Below are 27,173 nucleotides of genomic sequence, written 5' to 3' on the forward strand. Positions count from 1 at the left end.
GCCAGCGCAAGTAGTTAAAGAAACCTTAACCTCTTGCGCCACGCACATCGAAAATTTTCCTGTCGCAAAATTGCAATATTTTCTCAGTTTTAATTATATTTAAGTATAACCAAGGCAAAACAAATAATAAATTCATTACGTCTCAATAATTTCTATCCGGTAATATCATACCGACGAGCTCGAAAAGAGAGCGAGGAATTTACTGTGTACGGTTTGGTCACTCGTTATGGTCCGCAATCAGTTTCCAGCGCAAGTGGTTAATTCTTAAAAACTATCGCTACAAAGAATCCTAACTATCTATCATTCGCCCCATCCACGGATGAAATTCCATTTAAATATATTTTCTTTTTATCAACTTTAAACAGAGCTTTCGAATTTTTGACGGTTAATTATAAAAGAACAGGTGGAAGAATTGAAAAGAAACGAATAGATCGGTAATTTCGAAGGTCAGCCGGGGTACCAGAGGACCCCTGGCTGGCAAGAAGGAAAAGGGTGGCTCGCTGTGGTGCACGCCCCGTGTTATTGATCGGGCTGGAGCGCACATCGGATTCGGAGACTCGTCGCGGTTGCCCTGGAGCCTTCGGAGCCTCGTCCTTTTCCTCTCGACGGCGACGGTGCCCGGGTACATGTCCATGTGTATCAATCAATTACCAAGTTCCTAACTCGAAACTGAAAAAATTCCACGCCTCGTGTTTAACCGAAATAATCGAATTTCGAAGAAAAAAAAAACTAACAATCTCTGGTTTTCACGGTCGTAGAGGGAATTTTCGTTCTTGTAGTAAATGCAACTGCGGATTTACAGACTATCGGAACTTTTTTTTTAGTGACTGACTGGAGTGTTAGTTCCACTGGTTTTGGTTTGAACTAGTTTGAATATTGATTTCCATGAAAGTTGATTTTCTATCGATAATGTAGTTTTCTAACGGACTTCTTGTTTTTACCTCGTACGTTTATTATTAGATGATTGTTCCTCGTTCAAGTACATTGATAAATTGATCGATAACGTATATTTTCGAATAGACTTTTTGTTTTTACCTCGTACGTTTGGATGATTATTCCTCGTCCAACTACATTGATAATTTATCGAACGTATGTTTTCAGTTTCAGTAGTACCGTCAATTTTTGCCGATTAATTTTGTTTGATTTCGAATTGGCTCATTTGCTTACGTCAAACAGATTTGATTTGCCTCCCTATTTTATTTATTTCGCAGTTTTATTTCCTTGCATTTCTCATCCTCTGCTGATGGTAATCAAATTAATGGTTTAGTTGGCTGATCATCCGGACGCTACGTTACCGAGTGTTTCAAAAGGAAGATCTAAGTCAAGTTAGTCTAGCTAAACTTTTGTGAATGAAAGTCCATAAATGTACATTCGCAACTGTGATATTATGAAATTGCACAATGTTATAAATATTATATAATTGTAATAATTTATAATACAATATTATTTAAATTATAATTGTAAAAATTTATAATTGTATATAAATTATAATTTTATTATAAATTTATAATTGTATATCATTATATTATAAATTTATAATTGTATATAACTGTATTATAAATTTATATTTGTACATAATTGTATTATAAATTTGTAATTGTATATAATTGTATATAAATTACAATTGTATTATAAATTCACAATTGTAAAAATTTATAATACAAAATTACATAATTGTATACAAAATTGTATAATTATTTACATAACATTGTAAAATTATCTGTCTACGCTACGAATAACAGTAATTGAAAAGTAATTGGGCAGAAGTAAAAAGAGATTAGACGATTTTTGCAAACATCGACTTCCTCCTCAGCGATAATGCGTTATTGTTTTCTAATCAACGGGAACTATGCTTATTAATCCGTTCCTCTCGATCGTTAGTCTAACTTGTAGAGGGAAGTTGGGAACACAGTTAGCAAGTCTCAGCATGTAAGGATAATTTTGTGGTAATTGAATATCGGTTCTCCTCGTGAACGGTGTCGTGCTCTGATTAATCGTCGACCATCGCGATAGATCTGGCTCTAGGACCAGCGTAATTTCCGCTGTCACTTTCAGGTCGTAGTAAACGTCTTGCTCTCTCTCTCTCTCTCTCTCTCTATATATATATATATATATATATATATATAGTCAGCCAGAAAACACTGAAATTTCTCGTTTTACTCCAGTCTCTCGTTTACCCCCATACCACGAGAGAAATTACTCGATCAAGTGGTTATAATTTTATTTTATTTTATTATTTTATTTTTAATTTTAAATTACGCATCGACGTCGTTGACATAAATTAAAATCCACGTAGTATATCCTTTCTTGCTTCATCAGGAGATTTTATTTCTATTTCAAGTCGCTGATGAAAACTCACGCTTATAATTATAAATTTAAGGGGGACTCGAGAGAGAGAGAGAAGGTGTAAAAGAATTTACGAATTATTCGCCAATAAATATGGCAAATTGGATGCAAATCGTACGTCGTTATTTAGCATTATGTAAACCTGATTCCTTCGGGTCGCTGCTACGTCTCTCCAGAAACAAAAGGAACTGGAGCATCGCGATATTCGCCTCGTTCGCCAATGTACGAACATGCCAGAGAGATGGAAACATTTTTATCTCGTCGTTGCATATTCCGTATCACTCGTTGCTTCTGTATACATACATACATACATGCATATCTCTCTCTCTCTCTCTCTCTCGTAGCATTGCACGAACGATCGATTCGAGTGTTTCGAAGTAATCAGCCGTGCTGGTTTACGTCAAAGACAATCATCCAGGTAACTGGACCGCCAGCGTGTCGTCATTAACGATCAGTCAGGGCTGACCTGTTCCTGCAGGCTGTCGGATCGCTCCATTTTGTTCCACGGCACTCCATTTTACGCCGTTTTACTTGTGGCTTTGTCCCGTTTGAGAAAACGTCTCGCGAAGAATGGCCTTCCCTCGCGTGACCTCGATGACTCGTTATATTTCGTTAGGCAAACAAGCAGCCCAACCGCGTACCCTTACGTCTCGTATCCTCCTGGAAATTCCACTGTCCGGTTTTGCTACAGTTCCGTTCTCCGCGCAGACGAACGAACTCGATCGCTTTGTCCTCTCGATTGGCCGTAGTTCAACGTAGTTCGCGGACAACGTCAGAGTCTCGAAATGAAAGTGATACCTTTGATTGGCGCTCGATCCGATTGAAATCGAGTTGTTCGGCGAGAATCGAAAGAATATTTTTAGAAACTCCGCGACCCCAATTTTTCAATTTAAACTTCTAGTTTAGTAGTTCCAACTTCTCTACCCCTGCCATTATACCTATAGCTTTCCCTTAACTATAACCTCGGTGCCTATATAATCTTCCTACGTTTCAACCACTCGTTCCCGTGTCTGCAATTTCGTATCCCAAATCACACGGATAAAATTCTAATCAGTCCCAGAAACGTGAGCTCGATTCTCTCTCTCTCTCTCTCTCTCTCTCTCTCTCTCTTTGATCGACAATCGAGTTCATGCAACTCCCCTGGTCACAACGTCATCGAGAGTTATTTACGACGCTCCCACGACGAACCAATCGGCCAGCGTCAACAAACTTAGGGTGAATTCTCCCAGGTTCTCCCCCATATTATTATACTCGTCGCCGATGCAAGATAGAAGATCGTCTTCCACATCTTTAAGGGGTCGGGACAGTTTGAAATTTTCAAAAAATCGATTCTTCTTTCATTTTTGTTTTAAATAGTAGTTTGATTGCTTAGAGATAAGATAGAAAAGGTCCTAGCCTTTAAAACGATTTACTTTGGAGTATAATAACATAAATCCGCGGATACAGAATAATTGAATTTGCGTCACTGCTTTACAGCTTTTAAGCAGCATTGTAAAGTGTAAATCGTGCGATTCAAATGTTACTTCTGGTGAATCGAATATTAGGAAGGACTTGGATTCAATTTAGTTGTGAATTGTGAGAACTGTGAGCCGCGATGTATAAGTGAAAAAGAAGTAAGTAAAGGATACGTATGAAAAATGAACGTTCTGAAACTTTAAACGCGTTTTTCTCGAAACTAGGTTTTTAGAAACGGTGTGCAAGATATCTGGGAATCTGACCAACCGATTACTGTGATACTTGATGCGTATCTTTAGTGTAACGTTTACTAGGGATTGACGATCGAACATTTTCTAATTTTTAGCAACTTCGAGAAACATAAACAAAAAAGCGTAATTCGATAACGTTAAAAACAAATAGCTGCTCTTTTCATAATTTTCACAAGAATGAAAATACTGGATCGTCAATCCCTAGAGAATATTGTTTACTTTTCTTGCCTTTTTGTTGCAACTACTCCTGAAGTCATGCACACCGATAGGCAATGTAAAAAAAAAAGTTAGGTAAAAGGATTAAATTGACGTTAAAAAGTCAAATAAACCGTCGATGAACCATCAAATGTATACTTTGTTTTTTTTTACTAGCCCCCAAAGTATTCGTAATTTTTAGGCCTCTGAATCAAACTGTCCAGCCCCCTGGATAATCAATCCTGTTGAACTTCGCAGACTACTCCGTTAACCTTAATTAACGGCCGAGTAAAGGAAAAAAGACCGAGCCATGGAAAAACCGAGTCCTGCTTTCCTACCCTAGGCTCTCCGCGTAACCTCGTTTTTCCTATTGGCGTGTTCGCGCGCGCGCACCGGCCGGCCAACGACACCGAGCCGAAGAAGAAGAAGAAGAAGAAGAAGAGGGGTCGTAAGCACGACCCCCGGCCGCCGGTGTGTGTCCTGACACGAGCCAGCCGTGGCCTCTAGTCGGCGAACCGTGCGCTGATTTTGCAGTCGCAGCTGCAGGAATAAACGGGGACACGAGTTCCTCGCTCTCCCCCATCACCACCACCACTCCCAGTTATACTACCCTTCGAGTCAAAACATTCGCGATGCGCATAGCCGCCGTAGTTTTCACCACTTTTCTTCCCTTCTTTCTTTCTTTCTTTCTTTCTTTTTTTCTTTCTTTCTTTCTTTCTTTCTTTCTTTCTTTTTTTCAGCCCCATTGTCTCCCTCTGTGGCGGGGAACAGTCATTTTGTTTCACCCCGCAAAGAGGAGAATTCTTTCTTGAACGATTCAGAGGATTCAGAGGGTGGGTTTTTAATGACGCGAGAGAAGATGCAGGATTTTTTTTTTATTGGAGCGAAGTTAGGAGCCTTTGAGATGTCTCGGAGAATCTAAGGAACGATTTTCGAACAACGCAAGAGGGTTGTATTATGTATGTTTGACGTATTTGGGGATGTTTTATCGATATTTGTTAACTCTTTGGGTTAGGTTTGTTAAGTTGATCCTAAAGTGTGTTTCGTCCCATTCCTTTTGTTTTTACTATATAAAGAGATAATATATATTGTTTTACTATTATTTAATTTATACTTACTAATATTATTTTACTATATAATTTTTGTATTTTTTTTATATTTTACCATATCATTTCTTTTGTTTTTACTATATAGAGAGATAATATATATTGTTTTACTATTATTTAATTTATATTTATTCATATTATTTTACTATATAATTTTTGTATTTTTTTATATTTTACTATATAATTTCTTTTGTTTTTACTATATAGAGAGATAATATATATTGTTTTACTATTATTTAATTTATACTTACTAATATTATTTTACTATATAATTTTTGTATTTTTTTATATTTTACCATATAATTTCTTTTGTTTTTACGATATAGAGAGATAATATATTGTTTTACTATTATTTAATTTATACTTACTAATATTATTTTACTATATAATTTTTGTATTTTTTTATATTTTACCATATAATTTCTTTTGTTTTTACGATATAGAGAGATAATATATTGTTTTACTATTATTTAATTTATACTTACTAATATTATTTTACTATATAATTTTTGTATTTTTTTATATTTTACCATATAATTTCTTTTGTTTTCACTATATAGAGAGATAATATATTGTTCTACTATTATTTACTTCATATTTACTAATATTATTTTACTATATAATTTTTGATATTATTTTTACTGTATAAAGAGATAATTTATTAACTAATGTTGTAAAAGAGGATTATGCGATCATTATCATATGTATTTAGAAATACCAATCACGAAAGGTAGCGATATTTATCAATATTGTTTAATCCTATTTCTTTTATTTTCATTGTATAAAGTGATTAAATCATTATAAAATGATTAATCACTTTATACAGTACAACAAGGGATGTATATTGCATGTACATATTTCGGGATATTTACTAATTGCGAAAGAAAGCGATATTTATCAATATTTGTCAATTCTTTGGGAACAATGTTTAAGTTTAATCTTAAAGAGCGTTTCGTTCCGTTTCTTTCATTTTTACTATATAAAGTGATTAAATATAAAGCGATATACTACAAAGTGACTTAACTTGTAATCAAATTACGAACACTCTTCAAATTTAACCAGTTAAACGTGAAATATGAATCACTGATGAAATATTGAAATTAGCCATTCGTTTCGAAACGAAAACCAGTAAACGATGCACGCGTAAAAAATGCACGTTTCGTGTTCAACGAAATTTTCGCGGAACTTTGGGAAACTGATGGATGGCGGCCGTATCTCAGAAAAAAAAAAAAAAATATTTCATTTTCGACGGCATGCGTACCAGTTTCGACCAGCAGACGATCTCGCAATAAAAGTTAGATAGCCCGGTAAGAGCTGTTCAAACATCGGCTCGCTGAAACATTGAAGCTCTGAAAATACAAAACAATCAGCGGATAAGGAAGCCGGTTGTAAAGAGAGATTGAGAAATTTGTGTGTTCAGGGCCAGATGTGCCGTTCTTCGAGGGAATGGAGATAAGATACGTCAACTAAAGGGACTTCCGTACGACAGCCACCTGAAATTTGTTGCATTCCGCTATTTTTACCAGAGGCCATTTGTTTTCTCAAGAACTCGCGGCTTCGGTTTATCTTCTGTCTAAACACATCACCCCCTTCGAGATAATTCCCATCGAATATAGCCGATAAGGTGCTCTGGTCTCTGAAGAAACATCCTTCAAACATAGCTACGAGTTATGTATAAAAAAAACTTTAAACCGGCATAGAAACGTGAAGTCGAGTCGTTTGACTAACAACGAAAACGAAAAAACTTAAGTATCTAAAAAAATATAGTATATAAAATATAAAATTGTAGTATATTATATGAAATATACTCGAAGTGATGACACACTCGTAGTAATAAATTATTTTGATCTTCGTTGGTTATTTTTTTTTTTTTTTTCATTTGAACGTTTCGGTTTTTAATTGATATTTATCTATGAACGTTGATTTAAAGACGAACATTATTTTTTCAAAAATATTTTCAATTCTTCCGATCTATCATTCTCCCACAATTACCTCCGCAGATTCAAATTCCTTTAACCGATCAAATGATCTACATACCATCGATTGAAATCCATTATTCGCCAAACACATTATCCGACAAACATTGTTTCAACAAAATTTACTTTGCAAATAAATTTCGCTCAGCATCTGGCTCGAACGCGCAGAGTATAAAACTACGAAGTTGAATCGTGCAACGAACAAACAGAAATGCGACTTTCATCTCGCGGTTAATTTTCACGGAGATCAACATTCGCGGAGCGAATAATCCAGTTACGTAAATTTCTCCGTGATGCGCACGATAATCTTTTTTCCTTTGCCTTTGCTCTTTCGTGCTTGTACTCCACCTTTTTCCTCGGGGAGGGTGGAGAGTGGCGCATGCATCTTTAAAACGTTCAGCAATCGAAATCTTGTCTCGTGTTCTACTCTCCCATTCTCGGCAAAAGCGCGAAGCAAATTGCAAGGATTCGCCGCGCGACAATCGCTGTAAATTCTTTAAACCCTTTCGTTAACTCTGCGCTGGCAACTGATTGCGGACCATAACGAGTGACCAAGCCGTATACAATAATTCGTCGCTCTCTTTCGAAGTTAGTATGATATCACTGGATAGAAATTATTGAGAAGCGATAAATTTGTTATTAAATATTATTATACTTAAATGTGAAATATTATGAAAATATTATTACACTACATAATAATATAGTATATTGTACAATATGTTATATATCTGTTATATAATATAATTATATATATGATTTTGTGGTATAATTATGTATATGATATATGTTTTATAATATTTTATATTATATAACAGATACATAATATAATAATTATATTATTATAATGAAAGCTGAGAAACTATTGCAATTTTGAGATAAGAAATTCTTGACGTGCGTGGCACGTCATTACAGCGCAAAAGGTTAACGGCAACTGATTGCGGACCATAACGAGTGACCAAGCCGTATACAATAATTTATCGCTTTCCTTTCGAACTCGTTAGTATGATATCACTGGACAGAAATTATTGAGAAGCGATAAACTTGTTATTACTAAAATATTATTATACTTAAATGTGAAATATCATAAAAATATTATTACACTATATAATAATATAGTATATTGTACTATATGTTATATATCTGTTATATAATATAATTATATATATGATTTTGTGATATAATTATGTATATGATATATGTTTTATAATATTTTATATTATATAACAGATACATAATATAATAATTATATTATTATACTTAAAGCTGAGAAAATATTGCAATTTTGGGATAAGAAATTCTTGACGTGCATTTTCATTATTGAGAAGTGATAAAATATTATTATACTTAAATGTGAAATATTATACAAATATTATTACACTATATAATATAGTATATTATACTATATATTATATAATATAAAATATTATTATACTCAAAGCTAAGAAAATATTACAATTTTGAGAAATTCTTGACGTGCGTGGCACGTCATTACAGCACAAGAGGTTAACGGCAACTGATTGCGGACCGTAACGAGTGACCAAACTGTATACTGCAAATAATTCGTCGTTTTTTTTTTTTTTTTTTTTTTTTTTTTTTTTGACAATCGTTGACAATGGTATCACTGGACAGAAATTACTAAGAAGTAATAAATTTACTATTTCTTTTGTCTGAGTTATATTTAAATATACTTAAAACTGAGAAAATGTTGCAATTTTGGGGTAAATGATTCTCGACGTGCGTGGCGCAAGAGGTTAAGGTGTGTACACACACGCGTATGTACACGTGTACGCGCATATGCAACGTGTAGGGGGCGGAGGAGGGATGCATGCTGTACCCAACGAAGTGTTCTCGTCGGCGGTTTCATGGAAATGGATCAAGCGTTTCGATGAATTTTCACGAGCCGCGGCCGAGGGTTAGTGGATTAACACGCTCTTTCCTCCTCCGTGCTCGCAGTTGCGCAGAAGAGACGTGTCTGACGCGTAACTGGGTTGCACTACTTCGCACTACCCGTGGCTGTAACCGCGAGGGACTAAGGCTAAGGCATTACGCTTGCATAAATGCATCGGTGCACCGATCGAATCGAAATCCCAGCCTAACGTGCCAAGTGTTCCTCTTGTTAAAAAAAAAAAAAAAAATTACCAAATGGTTTCCTTCGGCTGGTTTTATTCAACGAGAGCGAAGCGTATTGACATTTCGCCTTAATGTCAAGCCTGATGTTGACTGGAGACACTGGAAGCTATAAAAATTTTAGTTTGGGATTTATTACTATTCTCTGTCAAGGAAAATTAAATATCTTGAATTGTTGTATTGATAAATATATAAATAAATAATTGTGTGTGTTTGTAATGTATTACAATTTAATTATATATTTTTATTGATACGAGATATATAATTATGCTATAATTGTACAAAATATAGTTGTATAAAATTATATATTGTTATATAATTATTTTAATATAATTATATGAAATATACAATTATAATATAATTATAATTATAATATAGCATAAACAAAATATACAATTATAATATAACGAATGTATAATATATAATTATAATGTATAATGCATAATTAGACTGTAATATGACAAAATATAATTGTACAACATAATATAATATAATTAATATAATATAACGAATGATTGTAATCATCCCATTTGAGAATTAAAATAGTCACCGCGAATGATCGTTTCTATTAATTATTTTCAGATCGTTCAGTTATAGACTGCTAAAGTTTATACACAGTACAATTTTATTCTACATTTATATATTTATACAGTATAATTTTATTCTACATTTACAATCTTTTCGTGGTAGTTTCACGTAATTACATTCGCCGCGAAACTGGCAAACTTGGCAGCGTTAAATGAAACAGATGACAAGAGCGTGTAGCAGGAGGGAAGATTTTATGGACATACTACATACGTACACAGACACGTACAAAGGCAAAGCATTAATCCACCACGCGTTTGAAATCGAACTATTGATGTACATACCTTTTGGTGCCATGATACGATCTCCCAAGGGAGTCAGCAAATGAAAGGGGCCGAACGGAACTCGGTCGTGGAGCTCGTCCTATCAAATGACATTTGCAATTAATCGGGTTACCAGGCTCGTCGAGCCCACCTATCGCTACCTTAATTTAAACCTTCTATTGGATCATCGGAATCTGTTTGTCGTGTCCGATGCGTTTCAAGCGGTAATTAAGGCTGATGAACCTAGGTATGTCGCGAACTTTCTACCATAATTGATATGATTCCAAAAAATTCGCTGTTTGGAAATGAAAAATAAATGAATTTATTTTAAGATTTATCATATTCTTCGTTTTACTATTTACTATTAGATATTTATTGTTAAGACTTTAATTTTATTATTTATTAAGATTTATTATATGTAGATGAAATTTATTTTATTTATTTTAGTTTAAAAGTCCGCAGCGCAGTAAAAGTCGTCGTCGGGAACTCTGAATGAAGGAATTTACCCGAAATTCAAATTTATTGTAACTGAAGTAAATTAATTTATTTAATTTACTTCAGTTACAATAATTTATTTAATTAATTTATTTAAATTAATTTATTTAAATTTATTTAATTAATTAATTTATTTAAATTAATTTATTTAATTAATTTATTTAAATTTATTTAATTAATTTACTTCAGTTACAATAAAATTAATTTATTTAATTTTAAATTTATTATTTATTATATTACTATTTATTTTATTTATTATTTATTATATTATTTTATCTATCTATTATTTATTATTATTTATTAAATCTATTTATTTTTCATTTCTAAACAGCGATGATCTTTCGGAATCACACCGCGTGCTTCTTCGTTGCATTTGAAGTTAAAATTATGGCTACGCGTCAGCATTGACCTTCGAGTTCAAACTTCGAACTTCAGTTCACATCGACTCGCTGACAATTTCCATTGTGACAAGTTCTTGCTTGTACATACGCCACCGTACACTTTGTTGGACCGTGTTCCTCATAGGTATGACATATTCTGAGCTCAGATAGATAGTCTTATTGACAAGTGAACTGAAGTTCTCGCAGACCGGAAATAGAGATGCCTGCGTACGTCTTCCGCCCCTTATTTCAACCAGTCAACGCGTTCCAAACTGTTCCAGCTACTACCGAAATAACCATTGTAAAAACTAAAGATAGCATCGTTTTTGTTTCTTTCAACTCCGTCTTTCTTTAAGCTTGGTAAAAGGACAGTTCGAGACTTGTGTTTCGAGTTACCATCGTTTATTGGTTTTATTATTGATGAGAATTAATTTTTGATGACGAACAAATTGCTGTACTGCTGCTTTGCTCTAACGATCTTCTTAAAGAGTAACTGTTTAATGTAGATGTACACATAGTTGTAAAAATAAATTTATTAAGAGATCTCCCAGGATAGATATTCTAAGCAATAAGAAGGAAGTAATAAATTTGTAGGAATAAGAAATCTACTCTTTATGAAACAAAATTGAAATTTCTCGATTTGCAGGAGTACGTGATTTTTCTTTTTTTGTAAGAATAAAATTTACTCTAATTAATTGAAATTAATTATATAATTATTATAACTATATCATAATTAAAATTTACTCTAGATAATTATATATTTATTATAATTATATTATAATTAAAATGTACTCTAAACAATTATACAATTACTATAATTATATTATAATTAAAGTTTACTCTAAATAACTATACAATTATTATATTATAATTAAAATTTACTCCAATTAAACAAAATTCAAGTTTCTCGATTTGCAGGAGTGATTTTCCTTTTTTGTGAGATTAAAATCTGCTCTCTGTTGAACAAAATTCAAATTTCTCGATTTGCAGGAGTGATTTTCCTTTTTCGTGAGATTATAATCTGCTCTCTGTTGAACAAAATTGAAATTTCTTGATTTGCAGGAGTACATGATTTTCCTTTTTTTGTAAGAATAAAATTTACTCTAATTAATTGAAATTAATTATATAATTATTATAACTATATCATAATTAAAATTTACTCTAAATAATTATATATTTGTTATAATTATATTATAATTAAAATGTACTCTAAACAATTATATAATTACTATAATTATATTATAATTAAAATTAACTTTAAATAACTATACAATTATTATAATTATATCATAATTAAAATTTACTCCAATTAAACAAAATTCAAGTTTCTCGATTTGCAGGAGTGATTTTCCTTTTTTGTGAGATTAAAATCTGCTCTCTGTTGAACAAAATTCAAATTTCTCGATTTGCAGGAGTGATTTTCCTTTTTTGTGAGATTATAATCTGCTCTCTGTTGAACAAAATTGAAATTTCTCGATTTGCAGGAGTACATGATTTTCCTTTTTTTGTAAGAATAAAATTTACTCTAACTAATTGAAATTAATTATATAATTATTATAACTATATCATAATTAAAATTTCCTCTAGATAATTATATATTTTTTATAATTATATTATAATTAAAATGTACTCTAAACAATTATACAATTACTATAATTATATTATAATTAAAGTTTACTCTAAATAACTATACAATTATTATATTATAATTAAAATTTACTCCAATTAAACAAAATTCAAGTTTCTCGATTTGCAGGAGTGATTTTCCTTTTTTGTCAGATTAAAATCTGCTCTCTGTTGAACAAAATTGAAATTTCTCGATTTGCAGGAGTACGTGAGCCGATATCATGGCCAGAAGATGGGCTCGTTGGAGCCACACGTGTTCGCATTGGCGGAAGCGGCGTACAAGTCTCTCCAAGAGACGGAGAGCAATCAATCCTGCGTGATATCGGGGGAGAGTGGCGCGGGGAAGACGGAAACCACGAAATTCATTCTGCAGTACCTTTGCTCGGTGACCAGCAACGTCGACACCTGGGTGGAACAACAAATTCTCGAGGCGAACACCATCCTCGAAGCTTTCGGTAATTACGTCGAACCTGTTAATAACCAATTTCTCGTTGATTATATTTTCCAACAGTTTGCCGGGCTTAAGTTCCTTAATTCTCCTGGAAACTTTCGTTTGACTGTTTCGCGCTTCGTTGCGAAAAGTTTAAAGATTAAAGAGTTGATTCTCACTCCGTGTGATTCTTTGAAAATTACACCGACGTGTAAATTTCTCATCAGAATTTCAAAGTAAGAGGGCACGCCATTGCAGCGCAAGAGGTTATGTAAATTAAAATAATTGTATTATTATTATTATAAATGTTACATTATTATTATTATAAAATAATTATATTATTATTATTATTGTTGTGTATTAAATATAATATAATAACAATAATATAATTATTTTAACTTTTTTTTGGCCATAAATTTTTTAATATATAACAATAATAATAATATAATTATATTATTATATTATATTATATTATTATTATTATTGTTACACATTAAAAAATTTATGGTCAAAAAAAAAATGTTAAAAAAAATAAAGATGACAAAAATTTACACATACAAAAGATTAACCACGCCATGTTTCCACCCCTTTGAAACCGCAACAACTTTTGTATATTGAACAATTTTTCATCAGGCGCGTAATTTAAAAATTATACCAGGCGTGCAAGTTACGGGTGAATCACTCTGTATAATAAGAACGTACATTTCATAAACATAAAGACGGAAGAATTTTTTCACTTATGTCAACGAAAATCGATATCGATAATGGAAAAATTAATATGAATACAATTTCGATTTAATTTCCATGGAGTCCTCGATCATCGGGCGGCTAAATGTTAATTTGCAGCTGTCAAAGAGAAACTGCACTTGTCTTACTGATTTTCTCAGTGAATCAGTGTCAATTGGAAAGTTTGTGAATGAAAGAAAGAAAAGAAAAGTTCCCGTAAAGGATTTCATTGAAAGTATAAACTTGTCGCGAAACTGTGTTCCACGGACACCTTTTCATAAAAGTCGTTCGAAGAGGTGGACAAGCCTTTTTTTTTTTTTTTTTTTTTTTTTTTGTTTCGAGGCTTCCTCTCGTCGCTTTCAAAGGCAACGCTCGAAAATAGAAACGTAAACGGGAAGACTTTTGTGGAAACGGATCGATGAACGTTATTCCTAATGGCATTTAAAAATAAAGGGGGATTCATTACTCGGAGTCAAGAGGCCGAGAGAGAGAGAGAGAGAGAGAGAGCGAGTCAGGTGTTAAATGTAAAAACGCGAGGGGTAGAAACTGGGTCACCAGAGGCAAAAAAAAGGTTCAAGGGGGTATCATGAAAATTGTACCGTTCGCTTTTGTGTCTCGACGAAGCAGGAACCCCGGCTCGTTGTGAAAATGTTTTCTGCCGCTGCATTTTATTCCGCCAGTGTGTCAAAAGATTGCACTTTTCTTTTCTCTCTTTCGTAATTCTTTCAATGGGTTAAAAGTTCGCCAATTTTTGGCACGTCGCGAAGCTCGTGCAATTAATTAAAAAAATATAATTGTTCTAAATTTAAATTCCATATTTCGCCATATTTGAATTCCCCGCTTCACGTTTATTTTGAAATTTTAGTTTATTTGTTTATTATTTATTTTATTAATTATTTATTATTTATTTCATTAATTATTTAATTTTGTTTATTATTTATTTTATTTTTTTTTCTTTATTTAAGAAACTTTTAAACACTCATTTCGTAATTTTTTTTTTACTTGTCCATTATTCAGTTTAAACATTCATTTCGTAGTTTTTTGCGATTTATAATTAATTACAAAATTCAATATTTTCTAAACTTATGATACATAGGAGAGAGAGCTTTTTCGTTATAGTTGATAAAAATTAAAATTTCAAAAACGTGCGTAGTTTAAATGAAACTTAAGAAATAGGGGACAGTGATTTTTTGTAAAATTTAATAACAAGAAGAATTGATATAAGATAATTCGCGAATAAATTAAAGGATTGTAATCTTGTTTAGTCACCGATCAATCATTAAGTTAGTAAAGTCTTAATTTTAAATGATCGACAACGTTAAAAAGGATTAGAAATTCTCCCTGTAGAAATAATTATTTTACGTACTCTTTGTGTTTATAATTTTTATTTCTATCAAATAGAGTGCCAACATCTCGTAGGAAAAGTCAGAATTAATTTTGGTCAACACTGAATGACTCTCCCTGTAGAAACAATTAATTATTTCATACGCTCTTTGTATTTTATAATTTTCATTTTTGTCAAATGAAATGCCAGCATCTCGTAGGAAAAGTCAGAATTAATTTCAACATCTGAGTTCTGTATTTTGTTAGAAACGTATCTCTCGTGTTTTATGATCCCACGTTTAATACGACGCTTATACCTTTTAACTCTGCACTGCAGGAAACGCAAAGACCGTAAGGAACGACAACAGCTCCCGGTTCGGCAAGTTTATGCAGGTGTGCTTCGACAGCAAGTGGATGATCAAGGGCTGCATCATCCAAGACTACCTGCTCGAGCAGAGCCGCATAACTTTTCAAAGTGCCGGCGAGAGGAACTACCATGTGTTCTATCAGCTGGTGGAGGCTGGAACCAGGGACAAGGAATTCGCGGAACAATATAAACTGATGCCAGCAAGCCACTACAAGTATTTGAATCAGTCTGGCTGCGTGAAGATCGATGGTATCTCCGACAGCAAGAAACTCGATGCTCTCAGGCTAGCGTTTAACGTGCTACAGGTAATTAGTCGGTACACATCGGGGCGGTTTTCCTTCAAAGGTGGTGGTACCAATTTATTCACGTTAATGGCACGTGCAAACAAACTTCGTATACTTGAAATTCTGTGAGAATTTCTCTATTGAATTTTCCCAGGGTGGTGTGGGACTTTCGTTTGATCTGCTGGCGATGAAAATAATTGTTTACATATTTTTAGTATATTTTTAAATATCTCAAAGTTAAACAGTTGTTGATACTAGTTTTCTTGTAGGCGGACGTGCAGAGGACGTATGAAGGTCATTAACGTTTTTTCTAAGTGGAATCATATATTTTTTGTTGCATCAGTTGATGCACCTTGATATTCTTTGTGGAAAAAGTATTAACCCATTTATGTTAAAAAATCATTGGTTTAGGAGACATTTTAATTTTAATTTTGTAAAATCTATGCGTGAAAGACAAAGACAGTATGTTATTTTATTCTTATATATTATTATATATTCTTATATTATATATAAGATATATAGATTATATTCTTACATATATATATATATATATATAAGATATATATTCTTATATTAGATATTATTATTATTATTCTTATAGGATATATAGATTATTATTCTTTTATTATAAGATATATAGATTATATTCTTATATTATATATAAGATATATAGATAGATAGATATTATATATATTATATTCTATTATATTCTTATATATTATATAAGAATGCTATCCTTCCTCCGTGTCTTTAAAATTAAAATTAAAATATCTCCTGAAGTAACGATTTTTTTAACATAAATAGGTTGGTACTTTTTTGTAAAAGACATCAAGGTGCTTCAACTGACGCAATAAAAAAAATATATGATTCCATTTTAAAAAACGTTAATGACCTTCACATGTTCTCTACAGTCCACCTACAAGAAAACTAGTATCATCAAAATGTTCCCCCCTCGAAAACCATTCAATTTCATCTGAAACATTTTGCAACAATAATGACGTAATAATACTCACAATAATAATGACGTAAATCTAATATGACCCATCCTGTATTTGCGATTGTACCATCGGTACAGAGTGTATAGTGATTTAAATATTTGAATCGTCGGAGAGTAGCTTCTCCCAACATTCTTTCATCGTTCGATTTCCTCAACTTTCGTAAATCGCCGCGGTGCAACGAGGGGGCTCATTTAATCCTTACCGATCACTTTCGTTTTCGCAGGTCGCGCCGGAAATGTGCGAGGGTATATTCAGAGTCCTGTCCGCCATACTCTGGCTCGGGAATCTGAGCTTCGAGGACGTGGACGGCGAGAGATGCGAGCTAACTAAAGAGGACCTTGACATCGTCGGCACGGTCGCACCCCTGCTCGGGCTGCAGGTCGAGGATCTCACGAAAGTGGTGCTTATACGGCAGATAAACGTTCGCGGGAACATCACCGAGATACCGTTGAAGGTTCAAGAGGCCCGCGAGAACAGGCACGCGATGGCGAAGGCGTTGTACTCGCGAACGTTCGTCTGGCTGATCAATCACATAAACAATTGTACGAACCCCGGCCAGGACAGCTCGAGGTTCCTCGGCGTTCTGGACATATTCGGCTTCGAGAACTTCGCCGTGAACAGCTTCGAGCAACTATGCATCAATTACACGAACGAGAAGCTGCACAAGTTTTTCAATCACTACGTGTTCGCGTTGGAGCAGGAACTAGTAAGCGTTCTTCTTGTTTTTCCCTGTGTGTTGTGTGTATTCCATGGTCGGCTGTGCGACACGACGATGTGGCGAGATAGCTTGTTACGTAACCGATGAGGGGTGAAATTGAATTGACCTCGATATGAACCTACAATAATTGGAAATGACAATATTTTCATGGAAATTTATTTCTTGAAAGATATAAATGACTTGAAGTAATGAAAAAAGTCCTGAAGCAATTAAACTGAATGTATTTAATAAAGGAATGTCAGTATAATGAAGTACTTTAATTATTTTTGGATTATTATATTAATTTCAATTGATCAATGGAGAAATTGAGCTATGAAAAAATGTTCAAAAAAAAAGAATGAAATAAAAAAAAGTAATTCTGAAATAACAAATATAATTATTCTAAATTTTAATATTATTTTAATACAAAATGTATGATTACCTATAAATATTCGTTCGCGAATAATATCTCGAAATTGTAAAATTTTAATTATAACTAAATTTATAAATATAATAAATAATGAAAATATATTTTTTATATTAATTCATCTCGATATCGATGGTACATATATATGTGTGTGTGTGTGTGTGTAATTAATTATATTATATATAACTAATATATTAATATATAATTTTATATATAATTATAATTATATATATATAAAATTTGTAATTTTATATATATATATATATGTATAGTGAGGTAATTCAATTGAATTCTTGTGCAACTTTTATAACAGAACCGAAGACACATTATACCTAATCTCAAGTTGTGCAAGTACGTTTGAATGATACGTTTAACGATAAAAATGAAAACTGGTCGCACAGTTGATTAGGCGAGACACACTTGTCCTTCCACGTCGGCTATCGTAACACGTTCTGAACGTTTCGAATTTCAGTATCGGCAGGAAGAGATCCAATACTCCCATATCACCTTCACGGACAACACCATGTGCCTGGAATTAATCGAGAAACCTCCACGATGTGTTCTTAAGTTACTGACCGAGCAGTGCCATATGCCGAAAGGCTCGGACCTAGCCTACCTGACCAATTTGCACGCCGAGTTCGAGAATCATCCCTGCTACGTGAAGGGCGACGATCGACGAAAATGGGAGAAGGAGTTCGGCGTGAAACACTACGCAGGTTGCGTCACCTACGCGGTCGAAGGGTTCGTCGACAAGAACCGCGACGTCCAACAAGACGTGTTCTTCGACTTTATGTCCAGGAGCACGAACGAATTTGTCCAAGAGATCACGGTTTATCAGGATCTTTTGGGATGCACGGTGGCTCGCGCGAGCGGCAACGCGACCACCATGTCACGCGGCACTTCGAAGGGCAAGCCAACGCTCTGCGACTCCTTCAGGCATCAGTTGCAAGCGCTAGTTGACGTTCTCCAAGCCACGACACCCTGGTACGCTAGATGCATCAAGCCGAATATGCAAAAAGCGGCGAATAACTATGACGAGAAGCTGGTTCTAGACCAGCTGAAGTACTTAGGCATGCTAGATATTATTAGAATCCGAAAGGAGGGTTTCCCAATACACATGCCCTTCCTCGACTTTATAGCGAGATATCGTTGCCTGGATAAAGGACGTTTGTCCCGCTCGTATAACGAGAAAGAGGCTGTTAGATACTTGATCAGCAGTCAGGGTGTACCCGAGACTGAGTGGCAAATCGGCAAGACCAAAGTGTTTCTGAGAAGCTACGTGCACGAACCGTTGGAGGATTGTAGAAATCAAATGGTCACCAGCAATGCCATAATGATACAGAAAACATGGAGGGGATACGTGGTTCGACGAGGTGAGTTACTTTCAATTTTGTCACTTTGTTGCTTGATTTTATTTTATTCCTCGAATAGAGTAGAGATGAATTAGAACTCGGTTGTTGTCTGCAGAATACAAACGCGTAAGAGACGCCGCATTGAAGGTGCAGCACGCTTACCGAGGCTGGAAGCTGAGAATAATGTTTATCAGGAAACGAAGGGCAGCCATCGTGATACAGAGTCACTTGCGTGGCGTGTTCGCAAGGGAGGTGGCCACTGCCTTGAGAGAGATGAGACGAGTAGACGAGGAGATGAGGAAGAGGGAGAGACTGGAAGAGGAGAGAAGATTGATGGAGGATAAGAAGGCTCTGGAAGAAAGTCAAAGGTACAACGAAATAATTCGTCCTGGTATTGTACGATACGACAGGCCTATTCCAGTATATGAAATTGCCGTGATGATCGTCGGGGATCGTTCGCCTGTGTGCTAATAGTATGTCTATTTGTGTCCTTTGTAGCGCACAGTACAATGGTATTGTCGGGATGGAAGCCGGGTAAGTTCGTACGATGTGTCGGTAGTTCAACGACGAGTTAAAGACGAAGCTCTTTTAGCATGAAGAATAATTGCTTTTAAAACATAGATTGACAGCGTTTAGTACTATCAAACATACACAGACACACATACATACACACCATACACCTGGCTAATTTGTGCGCTTAAGAAAACTGAAATAAATAAAAGTAATATTTTCACGTACTTGCACGTATTTTACAGAAAAGCGCAAGAAGAAATCGCCGCGTTGTCGCAAATGGCCGAGCAAATGAATTCGAAAATGGCCGCCTCGGATCTGCAGTCTGTAGACTTGGACAATCTATTCTCATTCTTATCCGACGTACAATCAACGAAAGGCAATCAGATAATCGAAGAAATCGGCGAACAAATGGATGCGTTGGTAGAGGACCTAGACGTGGAGTTGGAGACTGTGATCCAGCAGGAAATGGAGTTGAATTCAAAGATGGAATCTAAAGCAAACACTCCAAACGGTCAAGAGGCTCCGTCACCGCTGCAACAGGCAGGGCAACAACGAATACCGTGTCCAAATACAGGTAAACTTGGCCAGCCGAGTCTTCCGGAGCCTACTGAACCTCCTCCACCTCCACCGCCTCCCGCCGCAGCTCTAACAATGAACGGAGACTCCTCCACTGACAATGGAGAGCCAATCTACGAGTCCGTCTTGCCACGCGAAGAGAACAGTCCCAGCAGTCCAATTTTGGTTAACGGAAATTCTGGATCGTTGGTTAACGGTGAATCCTGTGGCTCACCTCCGCCAGTGCCAAATAACAAGGTCATCAAAGAACCGGTCGCCGGTAGTCCACCATCCAGGCCAGAATCTAGAAACTCGAACAGTCATCATTTGCACCATAATCACCATCAGCCGGTGCCGCCGCAGCAACAGAACGGTCACGATCAACAGCAACAACAGTCGCAGCAACCTCAACAGCCGCCTGTCGAGAGGGAACAGAGACGCAAGTGTAGAGTGGAGCGTAAACTTCAAGAACTGGAGGACAAAAAGGAGGTTGACAACGAGGTCACTTATCACGATATCGTGGAGTTCGCGCAGAATTACTTCAACAGCCACGAAAGATCACCAGAGGGTACAATCATGGCCACGCTTACTAGAAAATCACGTGGCAAGAGCGTGGAGTATATTCCAAAGTACGAGATGGTCACTTACTACAAAGGTTCCACTATACCGAATTCTCACATTCACATGTACGACCCTGACAACGTCAACGTGGCCTGTTCGGTTTTCAGGGTAAGTAAATTGTTTAGTAAAATGTTTCTCTTCCTAATCAATCTTCGATTGATTTTTATTTTTATTTTCTTTTTTTTTCCTAATCTAGGATCTATGCAAGTACATAAGAGGAGAAATGAAACTAGACCAGGAAATCGCGACTATTCAGAGTATAATAGGCTACGGCATCGAGCGTGAAGAACTACGAGACGAGATTTTCGTTCAGTGTATGAGACAGGCGACCAACAATCCCAATCCAGAATGGTCGGAAAGAGTGTGGTTGCTGCTCTGTTTGGCTATCGTCGCTTTCCAACCTAGCAAGCTGCTGTACAAGTATTTCGTGTCCTTTTTACGAAAGAATCTAGCCCTCGAGGGCAAGCTGCGACAGTACGTTCAATGGTGCGTGGACAATTGCAAGAACATGAAAGTCTCCTGCAGGCAGCATCCACCGTCGACGGTGGAGATCGCAGCGATGAGGCGATTGGGCACGATAGTTTGCCGGTTCTTCTTTCTGGACGGGAGAACCAAAGCGATCGACGTTCACCCGACTGACACCGCTTCCGACGCTGTTGCCAAACTGGGTGAAAAATTGGGCCTCAGGTCACTGGAAGGTTGGGCGATTTATCAAAGCAGACCGGATGGCGAGGAGCACGTGCGAGCTCACGACTATCTGTACGACGTGATAGCTGCTTGGGAAATGAAACAGTGCAAACTGAACACGGCGCAGTCGACCTTCTCGACTCTTCGTCGTGGGAACAACGCTACGTTAGGAAGCGGCGACAATCGGTTCGTTTTCAAGCGAAGACTCTTCCGGAATACCCGAGAGATATCGCAAGATCCCGTCGAGGTGAACATGCTGTACGCCCAAGCTGTGTACAACGTCGTGAAGTGCGACGATTTCCCAGTGTCGGAGAAGGTCGCTCTCCAGTTGGCGGGTTTGCAGGCGCAGGTCGCCCTCGGCGACCCGAAGGACAACGACCGGCTGGATTATTACAGCGAGGTGGACAGTTTCTTGCCTTATCGGATCAGCCGTGCCCGAGGCGACGACGTCTGGGTGCCGATAATAGCGCAGGCACACAGACAGTACGGCGCTGGTCGCAAGGAATTGGCGGCCAAGGTGCTCTATCTGTCTTGCGTGATGCAATATCCCCTCTACGGCACGACCATGTTCAACGTGACATATCGGGGTTATTGGTCGTATGGCAACCAGCTTATCCTGGGCATCAACTGCGATGGACTGATGTTGATCAAACCGGACGACAAGTTCGTCCTGTCGGAGTATCGTTATCAGGATGTGGAGAGTATCATGCTAGACCCGAGCGACTCTTTCATAACGCTATCTCTCCTTCGCCACAACCCGGACAGCTCGCACAAGTGTTTCGTTTTCGAAACGCCGCAGAAGAACGAGATAGGCAGCCTGATCGTCAGTTACTGTCCGGCATTGGCAGGTTGGATCACGGAAAACGAGGTGCCTACCAAGAAACTCAAATGCATCACCAACGAGGATCGTATCAGGCTCTATCACAACTTGGTCAATTGTCGGAGGACACTGGTCGACGCGGAGATACTGAGAAAACCTCAGGATTCCGGTGGCGGTTTTCTGAGAAACACGCTGCGAAGGTTGTCCAAGCACAGAATAGAGAAGCTCAGGCAGGAACACGGTAGCGCGACTGACCACGGTGAAACCTACAAAGGATTCCCCTATGCCTATTGGGCGTTCAGCAGGCAAGCTATACCTCAGAGCTTGTCGAAGCTGCCCGACCCAGACGAGCAAATATCCCTCAGCGTGTTTCAGTTGATTTTAACCTACGCTGGTTTAGGACAGAACGGTGACACGGTTCGTAGAGTGGAGGACGAGCACGTGAACCTGATACAGACCGTGATGGAACGTTGTATAAGGAAGGAGAATCTACTGGGTGAGCTGTATCTTCAGTTGATCAAGCAAACGACAGACCATCCTGATCCCAACAGCCGGGTGAATCTCAGGCATTGGGCGTTACTCTCTCTGGCCTGTTCGGTTATCCTACCACCGCAGAAGGTGATACGAAAGTATCTGATCGCGCATTTGAAACGATGCGCCAGCGATTATGTCACCGAGGAGGGGAAGTACGCCCGGTTTGCTGAAAAGTGCCTTTACAAGACCCAGGGCACGAGGAGGAGGCAATGGCCGCCGAGTAGGGAGGAGATAATGTGCACGATCAACCGTAGGCCTATCTACGCGAGATTCCACTTCATGGACGGACAGTATCACGCCGTCGAGTTTCATCCTTCGGCGACAGCCAGGGACGTTATGGAGATTATCAAGACTAAAATTGGCCTGGAGGAAACTGCCATGGGTAATCAAAGTTGAATCATTTTCTTATATTTCTTATATTTATATTTTTATCGACTTGAATATTGACAATTTTTAATTTTGGGTGTTTCGCAGGCTATGCCATTTACGAAGTCTTAGGGCCAACCGAGAGAGCGCTGATACCAGAGGAGAAGATCGCCGACGTAATGTCGAAATGGGAACGTTACAGGACGGCGAACGCGCAGCAGAATCAATCGCAGAGGAAGCACGCGCATCACTTCTTCCTATTTAAGAAACACTTGTTCCTCGATCAGTACATGAATCTCGACGACCCCGTGGAAAAGGAATTACTGTATCATCAAGTGCTGCACGATCTGCGTGCTGATCGTTTTCCTATCACTGAGAAAGAAGCTGTAAATAATTTCTTTCCTTCTTTTTTTTCTTTTTCTTTTCGTCTTTATCGTCCATAGTCAAAGTCAAATGAATCATTGAATTTCAGATGATGTTAACAGCGCTGCAAGCGCAGTTAGAACTCGGCGATTGCGAGGACGCTATGTCAGATCACGATTACCGGACTATATCGAGTCACTGCCTGCCGACAAGACTGGTTCCGAGTTTATGCATAGAGGGTGTGCTTCAACACCATCAGTCATTGCGAGGGATGACACCGCCCGAGGCGAAGAAGGCGTTCCTAAACTTAATTCAGTCGTGGCCGCTTCACAGGGCCACGATATTCGACGTCATGCAGTCATTCACGTCAAACTGGCCACGCGTTTTGTGGCTGGCCGTCGATCAACAAGGTCTTCACCTTTTGGAGCATCGTTCCAGAAACACACTCTGTACCTACGAATATAGCAGTATTCTCAGTTACAGCCCAGCTGTTAGTTGTTTGATGATCATCACTGGTACTGATAAGAAGCAGAGTAAGGTTATCCTTACGACGTCTCAGGTAATTTCTTTTTTCTTTACTTAAAGAAACAACACAGTCAAATTTAATATGTAATATGTGCAATTTTAAATTACTACACACATGTCAATGTATGTTTTAATCATCTGCAGGCGCATCAAATTGCGAATTTAATTCGCGAGTACATGGATGTCCTTCAATCGCCGCCGGAGGTACCGAAGAGAGAATCGGCGATTGCTCAACAGATAGCACAGCAACCGATTCAACAACCACCGACAAATCTCGCGGCTACCGCCGGTGGTCGTAAGTCTCGACCTGCTTCGGTATTACATAGAGGTGCTCCAGTGATACAATCGCAAGCTAGTTAAAAAGTTAGGTAACTTATTAGATGCCGATGCTCCTCCTCAATCTTATACGTTACTCATTACCTCACACACACACACACACATATATATAGAAATATTTCTTTTATTTTTTATTATATTTATTCAACATACGTTTAATTTAATTTTAATCATACTTCTAGTTTGTAAGTGTAATTTTGTATTACTCTCCTTTACACTTCTATCTGAATGTTTTCATTGATTTTCAGTCAAATTTATTACATCCGTTTAATTAACGTGAATCAATTAGCAGACATGATTTCAGTATCAGATTGCTGGGAGATAGTGTCTCTGTAGTTGTTAATGCTTTATCGGCAAGGCCTATCAGGGGCGGCGAATAAATTCTCGTCGCGACTAGGCATGGCATTAGCCTAGAAAATACTTCTTTCTTCCAGTATTTATTCGATTAGCTTAGCGAAGACTTAGTGTTGGAGAGAAGAGAAAAGTACGCTGCTGAGAGCAGCGAAACGGATTGACAAAATAACTGCCATTTTACGATTTTAAAAAGAAGCAAAACTAGAGGAAACTGTCGAAGACTTCTATTTCTATTTCGCCCGTCATTGTCGTTGTCTTTTTTACGAGCGATTGTCAATGGTTTTTATACAGTGTTTTTTGCAAGATGTTACGACACGATCAAATAGGTCAATGATTATTGACGATCAATCGTTAAACGTTACTCCGATCAAAAAAAAAAAAAAAGAAAGAAAGAAAACGGTTTTTTCGGCATATCATTTTTTCTTCGTATCGTTCGATTAAGAGTGACTCAGGAAAGTTTTTATATCCATTTTAATTAACACCAGGAACGACCAATTTATTGATTTTATACATTTCCATTTTGTCTCCCTCTTGCTGATCACTCTTCTTTCAACGATACGATAATATTACTATACGAGATATTCCGCCACGTTTCGAATATTAATTTAAATTTTACAATTATACACGTATTACATTTATAGACGCAATATTTCAGGTAAAATTTTGCTCGACGTATATATATATATTAACTGTTAATAATATGAGGGTGCAGCGATGCCTCGTTAACTGGCCAGAGAGTTGAAGCCTCGTTAAATGGCCATCGTTACCCCCACCAGTTCTTGATGCCGATTTCACGAAGTGAACCTCTGCTATTACACACAACACGTCGTGTAAAAATAAATGAATATATCAGGTAACCGTAAATCGATAAATGGCCAACCAAAAGAGATGTCTTTTGACCAATTAACGAGTCACTGCTGTTAGAAAGTGACGACAAAAGCAAATTCCTTTGGCTTGTATTTCAGAAATGTTCGAGGATGAATGTCGGATGATAATCATAACGTTCATTTTATAGACAATCCTTTCGTGCTATCGTCCCTTTTACAATTGTGGAGTTAGAAAAAAAAAAAAAAAAACAACCAAGTGAATAAACGGAGGAAATTACTTACGAGGAATTTACGAATTCCGAAAATTTACGAAATTGCGTCCAAAGAAATTTCTTTCTTTAATCCAAAAAAAAAAAAAAAGAAAAAGAATCGCTCGATATCTTGGTGTGTAAATATTAAAACAGAGAAAAAGAAGAAGAAGAAACGTTTGAACTGTTGAAAAACAACGCAATAGGTTCCAAGAGAAATTCTCCAGTGTTCAGTGATCGCATTTCCACGTAAAATTAGACTTGCAGCTCACTTATACATGTACACATATACAGAAATGATATTATCTAATTGTAATCTAACCCTTTCAAAGTAACAATATTTCATAATGTAGTAACGAGACTAATATAACGAATCAAAGCTCCTTTTAATCTCTACACACAGAATATTGTAGAAATACCGTTAGTTTTTTTGCTAATATTACTCTTTTTAATAACGAGCAACGAGCTCGATGGAATGGATTACGAAGTCCAATGTCACAGAGAGAGAGAGAGAGGGAGAGAGAGAAAAGATGTGCACTTTTTATGGGACACAGTCAAGAAAGGGTTAAATGTAAAATTAAAACGAGAAATCTTCTCTAAGAATCTTTTGTCGAACACTGGAGTTCTTGAAAAAGAAAAAAGAAACAGAAGAAAAAAAAATACCCTAAGTTTATTCGGACCAAGATTTCGTCCCGGAGACTCGAACCACTCAATCAGATCCTTACGCGTTGCACGATATATTTAACGCAGTAGATTTCATTACAGTTGTTCAATTGCTTTAAAGCTGCAACTTTAACTGTTTGACTATTCGAAGAAAAGCAAAAATGTGCGCGGACCAAGCAACGTGCGGATGGTGTTGTGTAACGCGTATTTAAAGGCATATAAATCATCGTGCATTGGAAATGGTCGAGAAATCGTTGCGACGAAACGAGAGGTTGGCGGCCCTGTATAATCACCGTATTTATTCGAATTTCCTTTCCGGGAGTTTGGCTATAAGATTCTACGAGCGCAGAGA

At 36.6% G+C, this 27,173-nt stretch overlaps 1 protein-coding gene across 2 annotated transcripts in view; it reads left to right on the forward strand.

Moving 5' to 3' along the window:
* Positions 1-26,803, forward strand: part of LOC122532854 (myosin-I heavy chain) — a 65,322-nt gene extending 38,519 nt beyond the window's left edge. The window contains exons 4-14 of one of the 2 annotated variants that reach the window (XM_043661978.1): positions 13,008-13,260; positions 15,622-15,956; positions 17,157-17,639; positions 18,530-19,430; positions 19,525-19,777; positions 19,908-19,943; positions 20,165-21,206; positions 21,295-23,521; positions 23,614-23,891; positions 23,978-24,427; positions 24,538-26,803. In XM_043661978.1, coding sequence (XP_043517913.1) covers positions 13,008-13,260; positions 15,622-15,956; positions 17,157-17,639; positions 18,530-19,430; positions 19,525-19,777; positions 19,908-19,943; positions 20,165-21,206; positions 21,295-23,521; positions 23,614-23,891; positions 23,978-24,427; positions 24,538-24,753 — 6,474 coding nt within the window. In that variant the 3' untranslated portion in view covers positions 24,754-26,803. The remainder of the gene's footprint in view (positions 1-13,007; positions 13,261-15,621; positions 15,957-17,156; positions 17,640-18,529; positions 19,431-19,524; positions 19,778-19,907; positions 19,944-20,164; positions 21,207-21,294; positions 23,522-23,613; positions 23,892-23,977; positions 24,428-24,537) is intronic. The other variant, XM_043661979.1, reaches the window with a different exon arrangement.
* Positions 26,804-27,173: the final 370 nt, after the last annotated feature.

This window comes from Frieseomelitta varia, unplaced genomic scaffold (genome assembly GCF_011392965.1).
Source record: "Frieseomelitta varia isolate USP_RPSP 00005682 unplaced genomic scaffold, Fvar_1.2 scaffold_479, whole genome shotgun sequence".
Classification (NCBI taxonomy): domain Eukaryota; kingdom Metazoa; phylum Arthropoda; class Insecta; order Hymenoptera; family Apidae; genus Frieseomelitta; species Frieseomelitta varia.